General features: G+C 40.7%; 1 protein-coding gene and 1 pseudogene across 2 annotated transcripts in view; one reads left to right on the top strand and one right to left on the bottom strand.

Moving 5' to 3' along the window:
• The window catches only part of LOC113568751 (cell adhesion molecule CEACAM5-like), a 159,962-nt pseudogene that overhangs the window by 35,430 nt on the left and 107,126 nt on the right, over nt 1–17,406 (bottom strand). The window lies entirely within an intron of this gene.
• On the top strand, nt 4,710–14,351 carry LOC145652891 (Fc receptor-like protein 5). Its single transcript, XM_081704706.1, has 12 exons — nt 4,710–4,755; nt 7,051–7,086; nt 7,401–7,676; nt 7,780–8,118; nt 8,417–8,695; nt 9,048–9,296; nt 10,946–11,224; nt 12,149–12,271; nt 12,377–12,451; nt 13,119–13,196; nt 13,411–13,470; nt 13,994–14,351. Exons 1-12 carry the CDS (start codon nt 4,725–4,727, stop codon nt 13,999–14,001), a joined length of 1,833 nt encoding a protein of 610 aa, XP_081560832.1. The 5' UTR covers nt 4,710–4,724; the 3' UTR covers nt 14,002–14,351.

The following is a 17,406-nucleotide window of genomic DNA, read 5'->3' on the forward strand; positions in this document are numbered from 1 at the left end:
GGTCAAATCCTTTTTATGTTACAATGGAGGAATCTGCAAGACTGGGTAAGATTAGAAACATGAGTTGAGAACGACGACTGGTTGTCCAAAGTTACGCCCAGGCTACGGGCAGCTTCGGATGGTAATACCAGGGAGTTCTCAAAGGAAACAGTGAGGTCATGGTAAGGGTTGGGAGTACCTGGGATGAACAGAAGCTCAGTTTTACTGGGGTTGAGCTTCAAGTGGTGGGCTGTCATCCATGACGCGATGTCAGTCAAGCATGCCGAGATACGCCTGGAGACCTGCATGTCAGAAGGTGGAAAAGAAAGAAATAATTGAGTCTCATCGGCATAGCAGTGGTAAAAGAAACCATGAGAAGATATTACATCACCAAGAGAACGAGTATACAAAAGAGAAGAGAAGGAGGCCCAATACTGAGCCTTGTGGAACACCAGTGGAGAGTCTACACGGTTTGGATGTGGATCCTCTCCATGTCACCTGATAGGACCGTCCCTCCAGATAGGACTGAAACCATCTCCAAGCAGAGCCAGTCACACCAAGCCTGTAAAGAACAGAGAGAAGAATGTTGTGGTTCACTGTGTCAAAGGCACAGTGTCAGATGACCAAACAGTCATCTGTGTCAGATGACTGTTTGGCAGCTTTAGTGGCATGAACTTTCTCAGTCACCGCTATGAGGGCCATTTCTGTAGAATGTGCCGGTTTGTAGCCAGACTGATTGGGATCATGCAGCTGGTTCTGGGTGAGAAAATTAGACAATTGATTATAAACTGATCGTTCAAGGGCTTTTGAGAGGAAAGAGAGAAGTGATACTGGTCTGTAGTTGGTAATGCTGGAGCTGTCAAGTGTGGCCTTCTTGAGGATTTGTACCACCCTGGCAGTTTTGAATGCAGTAGGTACGTATCCAGAAGATAAGGAGTTGTTGATGATGACAGAGATGAAAGGAAGCAGATCTCTTGTGATTGTCTGGAACAGAGCAAAAGGAATCGGATCCAGCGGACAAGTAGTCGGATTGCTGGAAGTCAGGAGTTGAAGGATTTCATCTGTGGAGAGAGGAGAAAAATAAGTCAGAGAGTTGGATGCTGGGGAATGTACATTAGTTGGAGGAGTGGGAACAGAGGAAAAGGACTGGCGGCTTGCTGCAACCTTCTCCTCAAAGAAGGTGATAAAATCTTCCAGAGTAAGAGATGAGGAAAGAGGGGGAGGATTAAGGAGAGAAGAAAAAATAGTGAACAGCTTGCGTGGATCAGATGATGATGATTCGAATTTCTCCCTGTAGTAGGATGTCTTTGCAGATGTTACTTCCAGTGAGAACTTGGAAAGGAGAGAATGGTATGAGCTGAGGTCTGAATCTACGTGAGATTTCCTCCACCGCCTCTCTGCAGCCCTTCATTCTCTCCTGTGGCAGAGGAGTGTTTCTGTTAGCCAGGGGGCAGGTGGGGAGGACTTAGCGGGTCTAGAGGAGAGAGGGCACAGAAGATTCACTGATGAGGAGAGTGTAGAAATGAAAGTATTTGTAACTGTATCCAAAGAGAGAGAAGACAGAGAGTCAGGGTGAGGAAGGTGGACAAAATAGTAGAAGTAAGGGAAGAGGGAGTTATGGAGTGCAGATTGCGATGGAGGGAGGAGGACCATGTTGGGGAGGACTGGATGGAAAGAGAAGGAAGGGAGAGAGAGAAGGAGAGACAGTGATGGTCCGTGAGGTGGAGGGGGGTGACTGCAATGTCTGATGTTGTGGTGGCACGGGTGAAGATCAGGTCCAGAACCAGAACAACATCAAATCAAAAGAACACAATTATTTATCATTTAAATTTTAAATGAATGTCTGAGCATGTATGTTAAACCAGTGCACCACAATACTTTAATCACAGGACACATGATCCATAGGAAGGGTTTGCTGTCTCATCATAAGACACAGTTCTGTTATAGTACCTAGTCCTGAGCTGGTACACTGTTCTGAAGTCAGAGTTTCTCCATGTAATTGTAATGTAGATCAGAGATTAGACTTACTCTGTGTGCATAGGACCATCTCATAGCTTTACATGAACATGTGGAATGAAATGTGGCCTCACTGAGTGTGTGTGATGGCTGTCAGACACATAGAGCAGCTGCAGGGGGTGCTCAAGACTCAGGACACTGTGATCAAACAAATGAGGTACAGTAGCACCAATCAGGACAGAGGAGAGCAGTCCAGTCCCGCCCACAACCACACCCCCACCCTCATCACTCAGAGAGAGGCTGACGTGTGTGATAAGAACGTACTTCTAAAAACTGATATTTTTGATTCAAGAACATGTATATATAACTAAGTCTTGTAGGCATAACATTTGAACATATATTACAAACACATTATTGTGCTTTTAAAACAAAAGTGTGAAGAGGACAAGAAAAAAGTCACAGGGGTCAATGGGGTCAACAGTCTGAACTGGAACAATACCTGTACCAGATACACTCCTCAGCTTTTTAACCCATGACTCCTGTCTGAACTCTGACCCTGCAGGAGGAAGTGTCTGAGCTCCAGTCTCTGAATGACAGTTGTGAGGACACCATGCAGGTAGGAGCTCTAACAGAACATATACCAACTCCACTAATGTCCTCTACATACCACAGTGGGGCAGTAGTGAGTAACACTACACTATTACTGTAAATAACAGTCCCCATCATGTATACTGCTAATTAAAGACCCATTATTTGGAGCTTCTCTTGTGTTTCTATCAGTACTGGATCTGTGTTTGCTGAAGGTTCTCAGACTGTAACAGAGACTAGAGGAGGAGGAGGAGGAACCAGGACCTGTACACATGTTAACTGTTAATAAAAGTCCCCATTAACCTTACTGGTAATAAAAGTCTCTATTAAGCTTACTGGTAATAAAAGTGATGGGCATATCAGGGTAAGTAGAGACGCGGCTGAAGTGATGTACCCATCATGCCTAGTGCCTACCGTACAAGCCTGTGGGGGCAGTGCTATGATCTGGGGTTGCTGCAGTTGGTTAGGTCTAGGTTCAGCAACATTATGTGCCCACAGAATGAGGTCAGCTGACTACCTGATATACTGAACGACCAGGTTATTCCATCAATGGATTTTTTCTTCCCTGATGGCACGGGCATATTCCAAGATGACAATGCCAGGATTAATCAGGCTCAAATTGTGAAAGAGTGGTTCAGGGAGCATGAGACATCATTTTCAAACATTGACTGGCCACCACAGAGTCCACACCTGAACCCCATTGAGAATTTTTGGGATATGCTGGAGAAGACTTTGCGCAGTGGTCCAAATCTTCCATTATCAATACAAGATCTTGGGGAAAAATTAATGCAACTCTGGACAGAAATAAATGTGACACTGCAGAAGCTTGTGGAAACGATGCCACAGTGAATGCGTGCAATAATTAAAGCTAAAGGCAGTCCAAAGAAATATTAGTTTGTGACCTTTTTTTTGGCCAGGCAGTGTATAAAAGTGTAATTATGTAATTAAGAGCTGTTTGATATGTTGTATTCTAAGTTTTGTGAAGGGTAAATAGAAGGCTATAAAATGTAGTACCACTGAGAGCCACAAGAGGCATCTCACCATAGTGAGTTCAAGAGTAAATGGGGCTTCAAACAAGTGTCGAAATACTTATCTACTATCTTTAACATCGACCCTGCAGTTACCATCCATCACTCATCTTTATGTACCTCTGTGTCTCAAAAACAAGAACAAATACAATAGATTATTAATACCCCACAACATCACCTGGACACACACACACACACACACACACACACACAAACACACACACACACACACACATACACACACACACACACACACACACACACACACACACACACACACACACACACACATTAATAAAATGGAGGCATAAGATCAGAGGGAGGTGAGTGTTGTGGTTTCTCATCTATTTTAGCTGTGTAGCAGAGGGAGGAAGTGCAGGGTGGTGGGTGTTATGGACTCTTAGAGGTGATAAATAGTGACCTGCTCTCTACTTCATGTTACTGATACTCAGTGGTGTTTAATAATATTCATTTAAAGTGTGCAGAATCAGAATTAATTCTCTCTTCTTTCACCTGCACATTCTCTTTTCTACTCTCCACAAACTTTGTGTTGAGTTTGCATGGATCTGGTGTTAAAGTGTTTAGAGTGTGATCATCTTACTGTGGTGTCTGAGTGATGAGGGCTTGATACTAGAACACGTGTGTCTGTCCCTGTGTGACACCCTGAGGAATTCTCTAGTGCTCTTCCTCTGACTGCTACCCTTGTGTGCTGGAGCAGGACAAACTGCTCCAGGGGAGAGAAGTGGATCAGCGCTGCCTCCTGTTCCCTCCCCCAGCATGGAGGTCCTGGAAATGTGTATTCAACACATTTACATTAAATAAATGAGTTCAAATTAATAATATTATTTATAATAATTATGATGAATAATTATGGCCTCACTGTGTCCTACATACACACCACACAGTAGAGACACTTAATATAAAATGGAAACCGTGGCCTCCTCTCTCTCTCTCTCTCTCTCTCTCTCTCTCTCTCTCTCTCTCTCTCTCTCTCTCTCTCCCCTTTGCTTTGACTATGAGAACACAGGACTTGGCCTCCCTGTGTCTAGCACACACACACCACAGACAGTCAAGGCACTTAAAACAATAACGCACTTTAATTCTGAGAACACAGGAAGTGATGTGGCTTTAACACACACAGTCACTCAGTCAGTCCGTCATTACTGGGACAGCATGGCGCTCAGTCCACTCCCTGTGGTGCTCTGTGAGTAAATGTTCTCTTTATGTCTTCATTAGAGTCAGAGGTGCTGTATTAAGTTGGTAATGTGCAGTCTGAGGAGCCTGACTGATGAGATTATGTGAGTTAGTTGTGTAGTTCCTTCAGAAGGGAGGATCAGAGTTTCACTTCCATGTGCTCAGGTGTTCTCACTGTATCCAGATGTGTTATGGAAAGGGTTCTCTTTGATGTACAGGGCTGGAGAGAAGGAGGAGACGTTCTTGTACATATTTGTGCTCAATATGGGAACAGACCAGTTACGAGTGTACTTCTACACATCAGTGTATCTGATGAAACACGGAAGTGATATGGAGGCTTACGACTCTAACAGATGAGTTTGTCAGAGTTTAACAGTAAGACCAGTGAAGAGAGGATTACAATGGTCAACACTAGAGCTACTGAAACCATGGAGTAGAGTTTTAGAGGAGAAATAAACAGATTTAGTGAGTGATCTAACATGAGGTTCAAATGAAAGTGTGGGGTGAAGAAGAACCCCAAGACTCCTAACTACCTACACAGGGTTGACAGACATGACATCACTATCACTATAGTGCCTTGACAGTCTGTATATTTGGGATTTGGATCATACCAACATAATTTAGGAATTGAGAAGTCCGCAGAGTACAACAAACCCAAAGAATGACCACAGATATGAGTGGGAAAACCTACATGCTGTGTGGTGTTGAAACAGTTCAGTACAGACTACAAACAAACCCTGTAGAAAATCAGCAGATAACATCCACTGCTTGGACTGTTTTGTGTGTTTGTGTAAATTAATAACTACAACAGTGTGATGGAACAATGTAACCTACTGTGTATATTAAGATTTTAACAGACTAAACGTGTAAAAATACTGTAACTTCAACAAATGTAATGTGAGTAAACAATAAAGGAAGGTGACGATCAAAATGAAATGACCAAGACAAACATTATTAACCGTTTGCTTTTTGTAATATAAATGAAAACACTTATATTAAGAGGGGGAAGAATGATCTTGACCAACACAGACTGGCTGTATTCAGCCTGACACAAGAGAGACTCTTCATTTTATAGATATGAAAGGAAACACTGTGACATGAACCTCAACACACAGAACTCCACTGGATTCTTTTTCAGAGCTTCATGTTATCAGCATAAATGGGGAGATGGAGAACAACAGTTCTACAGTCATGGAACATCTCACAAACACTTTTATTTTGTCCCATTAATACTGCATGACTATTTAACAATTAATCCTATACACGAATCTCAGAAACAAATTCACAAATTCAGCAGATTTGTGAATCAGTGTTACGATCCCGAGCGTCGCTGCATTCACCTGCTTTCAGTTTCTGTTTCCATCCTGATTTTCATTTCCATGTGATTTCCATGGATTTCATTTCCATATGTGATTCCTTGTTTTGGTTTCGTTAGTTCAGCCCCTCGTTTAGTTCTCTGGCCTTCATTAGTTTCCCCTGTTCCTCGTTTCTACCTTGTTAGGTTGTGTTTTTAAACCCAGTGTTTTCCTCAGTGTCTTGCTGGTGGTTGTTCTAGCCGTTATCTGCTCATTGTGTTTGTACTAAGCTGTTGTCTGAGCTCTTGTCTTGTTTTCGTTTATTCAGTCAGTGTTCTGGGTTCTGCCTTGTTGTCTGTGTATCTGTACCCTGTTTTCTCTCGGTTTGCCTGTTGATTTATTTTCCAGATTTTGTACTTTTTGTTTAATATATTTCCTGGATCTGTTCGTATCGGTGCTTTGACTCTGGACTGTCTTAATGACCCAGATTCTGGATTTGCCCTTAATAAATCTCGCTCTTCTCAGTGTCTGCATCCAGCTCTCTATCGCTCCACGTTACACAGTGTGTTCATTCTTCATAAACCCTCTAAACACTTAGAGAATGCTGGATAGGATGTCCATAAGTAACAGACATTGTGGAACTGTGAAACAGCAGTAGTGAATCTGCTCATACCACAGCACACACCACTGTCCACAGAAACATAAATCACTGACGCCCCCTTGTGTTCAAAATCTTCAGCACTCTAAACTACACTAAATGTGTTTTATCGTGAAAGATTCGTTTCTTTCTCTATTTTGGTCACTTTCTCCACTCCCTTTGAGTTTAAATGAAAATTTATTAAAAGTTATCTAGCATGTTAAAGTGTCTTGTTTTGTTTTTTTATTTAAATGAACAGTTGTACATACTTTTATTTTTACTGTTTTTAAAATGTGTTTTTTTTAATTGTGTTTTTTAATAAATTAATGATTTCATTGTTCATATTCATATGTTCCCTCTTTTATGTTTATAGTGCTGATTTCATTTGTTCAAGCTGGACTTGCTCAAGGTGATTTATATTTTGTTTATATATTATTTAAAACCCAAACTGCCATTACTAACTCTATTCAACTATTAGATGAAACATGGTATGATGGAATGATGTAATGAGACATTTATGAAAAAATGCTATTTTAAATGTATTAATTTACACATTTAGCATTTTAGTGTATGTATTTTATAATTAATGAATTTATTTAGTATTAAAACATGTGCAGGACCAGACAGCACTGACTGGTGTGGTAGATTTAGATTTAGATCTGTGTAATTTATTTGTTTTCAAAGTAACTGAATGAAGAATTCAAATGTTTAATGTTTCTGCAGGTCATGTTAAAGCTGTTGTGAGTGTAAGTCCTGATAATCACGTGTTCAGAGGAGAGACTGTGACTCTCAGATGTGACATACGGCTAGAAGGAGACACTGGGTGGACATACAGCTGGTATAAGGATGGCAACATTATCTACCCATACGTCACATCCAATACATACACATTCAACTTTGTTGTACAGTATGACAGTGGTACATACACCTGCAGAGGGTACAGGGGAAGAGACTCTCCGAGCTCAGAGATCAGTAATGCTATTACATTAACTGTGTCAGGTGAGTTTGGACTGTGAATTCAGCCAATAGACATTCATAGCAAGGTTGCTATTGTGTGTGAGTGATTTTAAACACCCAATAACTTGTATTTGCTGTGTTACAGTGATACCCCAGGCAGTACTGAGTGTGTCTCCCCAGATCTGGCTGACTGAAGGAGACTCAGTGAGTCTAAGCTGTGAGGTCAGAGACTCCTCTACAGGCTGGCCATTCAGCTGGTACAGAGCTGTTCTCTACAGAGAATGTTTAACTCCAGTAACACACAATCATAGCTATGTGAGGTATTGTGTTGAGCTCCTCTCAGACAGCATCAGAGGAGCTGGAGGCTCCTACACTCTCAGTCCTGCTGCTCTACATCACACAGGAGTTTATGTGTGCAGAGCAGAGAGAGGAGAACCAGCCTATCAGACACAGTACAGTAACACACAGCCACTATGGATCACTGGTGAGGACAAACAACAGCAGTGTGTGTGTGTGTGTGTGTGTGTGTGTGTGTGTGTGTGTGTGTGTGTGTGTGTGTGTGTGTGTGTGTGTGTGTGTGTGTGTTTGTGAAACATCAATCACTGTCATAAACACAATCAAAAGCTTAGTCATATGTTATTAATTAGATGTCATTAGTAGTTTTCAATCATCGAAGGAGGCATCAAACTGGTTGTAATCTTTCCATGTTAAATGTGTTCACTACACTTCTGCTATGATAAGACAATAATAATAACACGTGATGTATAATTTCTGTTTCTAAGGTCTGTCTCCTCCAGACTCTCTGATCATCAGTCCCAGCAGAACTCAACACTTTAGTGGTGACTCTCTCTCACTGAGCTGTGAGGGACAGAGTGACTCTCCTGGATGGAGAGTGAGAGGATACACACACAGTGGGAATGTGTCAGATTGTTCATCACTCTGGGGATCAGTTACAGGATCTACATGCACCATCGGATACCTCTACACATCCCACACTGGAGTGTACTGGTGTCAGTCTGAATCTGGAGGGAGCAGCAATCCTGTTAACATCACAGTGCACAGTGAGTCTGCATGTATGCACTCACTATTTAAGGAGAAAAGGAAATGTTTGATAACTATATTATAGTTCACAATATATAGAACTATCAGTTACTGACTAAGAAAACTGTTAAGTAGAGTTAATAAGAAAATCTCTTAATTTAACATATTCTGGGCGAAATGTGTGTGTGTGTGTGTGTGTGTGTGTGTGTGTGTGTGTGTGTGTGTGTGTGTGTGTGTGTGTGTGTGTGTGTGTGACATTCTACTTTCTACTTTATTGTGTTAATGTTCTGTGTCCCTGTTATGTATTACTCAGTATTCATGCTGGAATCCTTCTCTCTGTAAAAGATGAGTAAAGTGTTTTCTCTGTTCTAGATGGTGATGTGATTCTGGAGAGTTCTGTCCATCCTGTGACTGAGGGAGATCCTCTGACTCTACACTGTTTACTTCACCTCAATATCACATCACACCTCAGAGCTGATTTATACAAAGATGGATCACTCATCCAGACCCAGACTGCAGGAGAAATCACCATCCATACTGTCTCAAAGTCAGATGAGGGTGTCTACTACTGTAAACACCCAGAGAGAGGAGAGTCACCACACAGCTGGGTCTCAGTCAGAGGTCAGAATTTAAAGATTTCACATGTTTATTATTACACCAATTTAACCAGAGCCTCAAATTTATATTGGCAAGAAAATCATTTTATAATTCTGAATCTTGGAGCAGTAATCCTGTCAACACCACAGTGCAGGGTGAGACTCCATGTAGTGAACTTACGCTTGTACTGAGTTTACTGTGAACACCATGAACACCATGTCCTGTCCCTGACTGAACTCTCTTCAGTTTATATATTTGTATTTTCATATGAATTTGAGTATTTGAGACTATGGATATACATTACTTACATTTAGTCATTCAAGCCATGTAAAGTTACTGTTACCCATCATTTTCTAAGAGACAGAATAGATGTTTTCTATATATTCTATCCACAGCAGAAATAAGAAATCAAACATCCCCATCTTGTGGTGTGAATCAGTATTTACATAAATGTAACAAAGCGTTCACATGGAATCCAGTTACTTTAATTAAGGCTTAAATCTACATGTAATACACTCATTTATTATAGAAAAATAAAATGCTGTTACATTTCTGGATATATTGATACGTTAAACTGTGTTCAAGTAGATAACTGGTCCCAATGGCGTAGAACCTATTTGTAAACTAGGGGCCATTTCAATACTAGGACTGTCAGGGAATGTTTTGGACAATAAAAACTTTTGTGTTCATTTCTGTTGACTTTAAGAACCACCTGTACCGTCACCACCGTTACTCCTACTGTACCGTCACCACCGTTACTCCTACTGTACCATCACCACCATTACTCCTACTGTACCATCACCACATTACTCCTACTGTACCATCACCACATTACTCCTACTGTACCATCACCACATTACTCCTACTGTACCTTCACCACCATTACTCCTACTGTACTGTCACCACATTACTCCTACTGTACCTTCACCACCGTTAATCCTACTGTAGCAACACTACCATTACTCCTACCAGATGTGGTTCAGCTGAGCTGCTTGTGAAGTAATACATTCCATTTATTTATTCCTTCAAGTTCACTTCTCGTATCAAAACTATTAGATGCTTTCAAAAAGCTTTCAAAGGTTTAATAAGATTCCAACACATGATCTTATAGAGAGGTGAACATAAAAGCAGAATTTAAGTACTGTGTGATTTTTACAATGGAGCCTGAGCTGGTTCTGACTGTGCAGTCTAAATGGACACAAATATTGAGTAGAGAGACCATCACACTCACATGTGAATGAGTAGGAGTGTAATCCTGACCCCAACCCCATCTCAAAGTCCAGTTAAAATCCAGTTACAGAATGTTAACAGCATGTCTATAACAGCTTGTTGAGTATGCTAAGATGGTATGTATTATACCTGTTACATGTTCAGTGACTTCTCAGGTTAACATCTACAGATATGAACTTGGACACCTAAATAAAGTGAAACACAACTGAATTCATCAGATTATAAACAAATCTGATATAAACAGTTAATTAAAAATCTGTTGACTAATCTACTGCTTCACTACTGCTACACCATGTTACTGAGAGTCTATTGTTCTTATTTTAAAATGTTTAAAATACTCTTATACTTAATCTATTTTTAATCTAAGAATGTTACTCATTTCATAGATATCTCTATGCACTCTGCCATTGCATATCTTGAACTGTGTGTTTCATCTCCATCAGCAGTTAAACCTACACCTAAACTCACATCAAGCCTTAAAGGAGCTGCACTGGTGGGAAACCCAGTGACTCTGCACTGTACGCTGGACCAGCCTGCTGGATGGAGCTTTTACTGGTCCAGACGCACACAGAACCCTGCGAATGAGACCAACACTGCAGCAAACTCCTACAACATCAGCTCAGTGGCGCCCTCTGATGGAGGCCAGTACTGGTGCAGAGCTGGCAGAGGAAACCCAGTCTACTACACAAACTACAGTGATGCAATCTGGGTAAATGTTACTGGTGAGGAACCGTTTGCATTCTATAACTAAAAATATAAAAAAAAATAGAAATTAAATTGATCAATTACATATTCAGCAAAAATATGAAATATCAGTACTTATCAACCCTTAGTAAAAGTTGGCACAATATTAAAGTGTCACTACATGTACTGGGGAGTCTTGGACATGTGCATACTTTGGCCACTAGAGAGGAGAAGTCAATAACATTTTAGTAGAAAAATGACAAAGCAGATCAGAAAATGTTTGATTTCCTGAATAACAGGAAGCTGTCATGTCTGCTACAGGACATGATTTATGTGCTTCTGAATTAATGGGTTTATTCAGTATTAAAACATCTGCAGGACCAGACAGCAGTGACTTGTGTGATAGATTTAGATTTAGTTCTGTGTACTAGTGAGTAACAGTTTACAGTGTATAATTATAGAAAACATTGTGTTGGTTATCTGTGTGATAGATTTAGGTCTGTACAGTAACTCTGTTCACCTGACTGTACATGGTAAGATCACAGTCATTTCATGAGTTTAACATCTATTTTACTCATTTAAACTCTTTGTAGACAGTAGCAGAACACACTCAGTCCACATGTATTGTGTTTACTTATTAAGGGTAAAAAATATACTGTAACTGTACTTTTATTCCAGTAATACTGCATGGTATTATAACTGTGAAATGCAATCTTACTTCATTTCTTGTTATTATCATTACCAACTTATAATGGATCTTAAAAATGATACACAGGACTGTTGTTTTGGCACCCCTGATTTAAAAGCATTTGTTTCCGCCATACACTACAAGACTCGATCTCACTAATAGTGCCCCCTACTGTGTTGAAGAAGAGAGTACACAGTGAGCTCACATAGTCTGGAGCAGAGACGTGTAACAAATCATTTTGATTCATGTGTTGTTTTGGTTCCTATGAGTTCAGCTGGTGATTCCTCCTCTCTTGGCCTGTTTGGTTTGGCTGTGGGACCGAGTTTGGTTGTGTTCTTCATCTTACTGACCCTGCTGTGGTCCTACAAAAACAACAAAGGTCTGAGATCAGCTGCAGGTCATTTATGAATAGGTTAAATATTATATGTTTTTATGATACACATCATGAAACCTGTTTACAGTATTAAACACTTTTCTTTTATTTCCATGTTGTCTGGTGCAGAATCTCTGTGTCGCTGTACTGGGAGTCAGTCAGACATCAATCAGACATCAGATCAGACCCAGAGAGAGTCAGGAGGTGAGGGGTGTCAGTCACACCACTGCACACTGCTCAGACCATGAGACAACAACAACTTTCCTTATTAACAATTAACTTAAAGCTTTATCTTCTCTAAGACAATTTAAATAATCCAGGAATAAACGTACATCCACATAACCCTCACAGTGGGATTTAATTCACACCTCACACACACAACATCACTCTAATATACATATAAGTAACATTTTCTGTATAACTACACACTGGAGAATACAGTCTGATCTACATCACTATTATATATATATAAGTAACAGGTTCTGTATAACTACACACTGGAGAATACAGTCTGAGCTACATCACTCTATTATACATATAAATAACAGGTATATAATTACACACTGGAGAATACAGTCTGATCTACATCACTCTATTTTATATATATATAAGTAACAGGTTCTGTATAACTACACACTGGTGAATATAGTCTGATCTACATCACTCTACTGTATATATACTACTATATATATCTACTATATAATCATCACATGAGACAAAGGAAACACATGCTGGTCTCCAAAAGCAGCAGCAGTGCATTATGGGAATGAAGCATGTATGATGAGATGTTATTGACTGGTGGGTTAGAATGCTAAAGGTCAGTGAGAGGTCACACCTGTGTTTTCTTTGGTTTTGTTCTCTGTTACTGCAGACACTGGTGCTGGACCCAGTGAAGTCACTTATGCTGAGATCAAACTGAAACCGAAACAGAAAGCAAAGAAAAAAGAAGGTACATGAAAAGGAGAAACCTTAGTCACCTACAGCAGTGACACACCAAAATACAGCTGACCTGAAGAACTCTTAAGATTCTACGTTTTGATTCACTGCTTAGTAACTGTGTGCTTAGATACCCACTGTAGGTTATTCGGGTCATGTTGTGTTTAATCATTTGGAGGGTTGTAGTTCTTCCTGTGGTCTAATTCCGGCTCTTTTGTCCCTACTAGAGAAGAGCAGAGTGGGGGCAGACACTGTGTACTCAGAGCTGAGGCAGGACTCACACAAAGGTCAGAGCTCCAAGATCTATGGCATCATTTCAGAGGTACCAGGCTGTACCTAGCCACTACTGGACCTAAAGACCTAAAGGAACACTATAACTGGCCATAAGAAGAGCTTAAACCAGTCCTTCAAAACCAGCTAACACTAAAGGAAACAGACCTGAAGCCAGTTAGCAGATATCACTTCATAGAGTGCTCACTGATCTCCACTCCATTCATTACTGTCAGTAGCAGCTGCTGTGCATGGAGGATTTTTAATTAACATGACTCGGTGAAAAAGAAGGCAGTGTTAATTTTAAACCTTGTTTCAAGTGAAACTGAATAACAATGCAAAGTGACTTCTGCTCAGGTTTATATTAATTAATAAACAATCATGAAACATGTAAGAGCCCTTCACTGTTTATGTGCATAGGACTGAACTTACCAGCTTTGTTAAATATAGGACAGTTAGTGTGGAGCTGAACTGACAGTGATTCTATGTACAGAAATAATGACTGATCCTAATGAATGTTTCTGAATCATCTTTGTGAAGGTTGTTGAGGAACAGCACAGACTGCTGGGAAACAGAGTTCATCCTCCTATGTTACTCACTAAAGCCAAATACTCACGTCTACAACAGGAAGGTGTTTTATAACAGATGGAGATGTAACAGGTTGGCGGTAAAATATCTTACAGTGAAAGTGTAGTTTCACCAAAATTAACATACTAGTCTCACTCTTAGTGTAGAAATGCTTGATAACATTATAATTGTTTTGTTTGTTTGTTTTGTCATGTGAATCCAAATATGATGTGTGCTGGTTGTAGCATAAACATTCCAGGAGAATCAGATTCAGTGGTGTTGGAGTTCCTTCTCTGTAGAGGAGATGAGTGTATGAGTTCTGTGGGGCTTCACAGCCAACAGACCTTCTGTCTTTTCAGCAGTTCTGAAGCTTGTGATTGAGTGACTGCTTATGTTTGTGTGTTTCTTACTAGAGTCACTCAGAGAGACAGATTATGCTCCACTTTTTAACCTTTGATCCAAGATTTTTTAAACATTTTTTACAGTGTTATGTAACTGCAGCACTTTGTAAATTAAAGACCTGGAGATTCCTGGTGATCTTCTGTAGTGAGCCTCACTAGGGTTTAACCCTAACCCTAATCCTGGTGATCTTCTGTAGTGAGCCTCACTAGGGTTTAACCCTAACTCTAATCCTGGTGATCTTCTGTAGTGAGCCTCACTAGGGTGAAGGAATCAATATGTATTGTTTTTATTTTGTGATTATTTTTGATTAAGTTTTATATTATGTTTGTATTTCTGTACTTTTCTAAATGTCTCTGTAACTCTTCTGTGCCGTGGTGTCTGTCTGTGAGGTATCAAGGTCAGGAGGTGATGACTCTCAGGAGGTGATGACTCTCAGGCCTCATTCATACCTTTCAAGTTTGGTTTATTTGTCACATACATAGTCATACACAGTACAACACGCAGTGAAATGGTGGTACCTCTCTCTCTCTATCATCCTCCTCTCTCCTCCTCCTGTCTCTCTCTCTATCTATCATCCTCCTCTCTCCTCCTCCTCTCTCTCTCTCTGTCTATCCTACTTCTTCATCTCCTCCTGATCTCACTTCTGTGTTGTTGTATTAACTACTCATTCTTAGATTAGCACCCTTCTTTTTGATGAAGAAAAATCTGATCTGAAGTTTTTAAATGTGCACAAATAAACATAAGGACTCTGAGGATCAGTACAATCTCATGACTCTTCATTACTGAATTTCTAATCCTAATCCTAACCTTAATCCTAATACTGATGATTGTCATGATCAGTCCCTCCCAGCTTCCTTGTTCCATGTTTTCCTTGTCTTGTGTTACTTTAGTTCCATGCCGTAGTTTCATTTTCTCCGCCACTCGTTTGATTGCTTATGCCTGTCCCTCGTTTCTCCCTTGTTAAATTCATGTATTTAAACCCTGTTGTGTTCCCGGTATTAATGCTGTTCATTGCATGTTTATCTGAGTGGTTGTGTTTCTTTGTACTCTGTGCCTTCGTGTTTCCTAGTCTTTGTTATAGCCTGCTTCCCCTGTTTGCCTTCATGTGTTTTGTTTGTTTAACCATGTATCCCCATGCTGATAATATGACTCTGGACTACTACATCGACTCAACAACAAGGGAATATGGAAGCTGGGAGAAACTAATCATGACAATGATGTTCTCTAGTGGTCATCCCCAGTGAGACTCAACACTACAGACTGAAGGATATGAAGTACGTATCACAGTCATTATCACAGAACTGGACTGTGCCACCATTAATAATGACACCAGAACCACTACTATTACTTTATAATAGTGTCAGTATCACAGAAATGGACTGATCCACTGGTTCAGGAGGACACTACATCTGGTCACCACAGATCAGCCCCACTGCAGTACTGAGCTTCTCCCCCTTGTCAATCACTCCATCGTGTTGCACCCTTGTTTGGTGATTAGTATTATTGTGTTTAAGCTTCTTGTGTAGTTTAGTTGGGGAGTCTTTCTGCTACTTTGTAGCAATCCCGAAGTGTTCTTTAAGTCTTTATAAGTCTGACTTTTTGTGATCTGACTTGTTTGTTACTGTTGATTTGTCTCCCTGTTACTTTTTTACTTCTGGTATTTTTGACCTATGCCTGCTGTTTTATGTTGTGATACTGGATGTGTGTTTAGGATTTATCCACCATGCATTAAACTCTCACTTTGGTTAAACTTTGGTTCCTCACATGTTGTCTAGTCTCGTGTGTGTTTAACATGGATGTTACGTTCCTCTTTGTTGTCAGGCCTGGTTTTCTCAGTATGTGTGTGAGGGCACTGAGACTCAAAACAAAACATCTGTACCCTTTTCATTGGTTGGATCATTTTATTGATGTTTTAGTAATACAAGCCTCAAGAAATGATATTTCAAATAAAGAATTTTATTGGTGTTTTCTTTTGTTTCATTATTATTGTTAGACACTGAAGCCTTTCTGTCTTCAGCCACCCAATGCAAGATCTCTGCTTATCAGCCATGACATGATGGCTTGACCGCGAGCTGGTCTCTCAAGGTCATCTGCTCCCTCTTCTTGCGTACTTTACCCCTCCCTTTCTCTTACAACAGCAGAGAATACAGCCAGGGGGTTCAGGAAGCCATGGGGGAGCCGGCACCACGTGTATTGCCCACCCTGAAATGTAAATGCGAAAAGTGGTTGGCTGTCTGGGGGGACTGGTAGAGAGAAACAGGCAGAGCAAATATCCACAACAGTAGAATAGTGGTGGTGTGCAGGTATAGAGGTTAAAATGGCAGACACATCTGGCACAAGCTGGGCTATAGGAACTACTATGTCATTAATGTGCCTGAGATCTTGTGTAAATCTCCATCCCTTACCGCCTGGTTTACGCATTGGGTTTACAGGGGTATTGTAGGGTGACACAGTGCGAATGATTACACATTGGGTAAACAGGGAGTCAATGATAGGTGACAGACCTGCTTCTTTTTCAGGAGATAGCAGATACTGTTTACAGTAAACAGGGGTACCATGCTTGAGTCGAACCTTATAGTGAGGACAATGTATAAACCCCACATCATTCTTATGGGCAGCCCACAGAGATTTAGGAATGTCTTCCAGCTCAGGAAGTATAGAGTGTTCTGCTGTGTTGCTAGGCTGGCCCAGCATTTCTGTAAACATAGAGATATTTGGTCTGGAATGGATCATCATTTTGCCCTGCTCAACAGAGAGAGAGAGATTCATTTTAAACATCAAATCGCGACCCAACACCACCTGAAGAAGGATGCCTGGGAAGGGCAAGAAGAAGGGGAAAAGACGCACTTCCCCAAATTGTGTCCGCAATATCTGTGTTCTCGGGTACCTTCCTGACTCCCGCAGTAGGAGAGCATGGTCCAGTTGCGGAAGTGGAGGAGTCACACGGGACTATGTCTGGCCAAAACGACTGGTATAATGATTTC

The sequence above is a fragment of the Electrophorus electricus genome, chromosome 21 (assembly GCF_041902795.1).
Source record: "Electrophorus electricus isolate QZ-2024a chromosome 21, ASM4190279v1, whole genome shotgun sequence".
Classification (NCBI taxonomy): Eukaryota; Metazoa; Chordata; class Actinopteri; order Gymnotiformes; family Gymnotidae; genus Electrophorus; species Electrophorus electricus.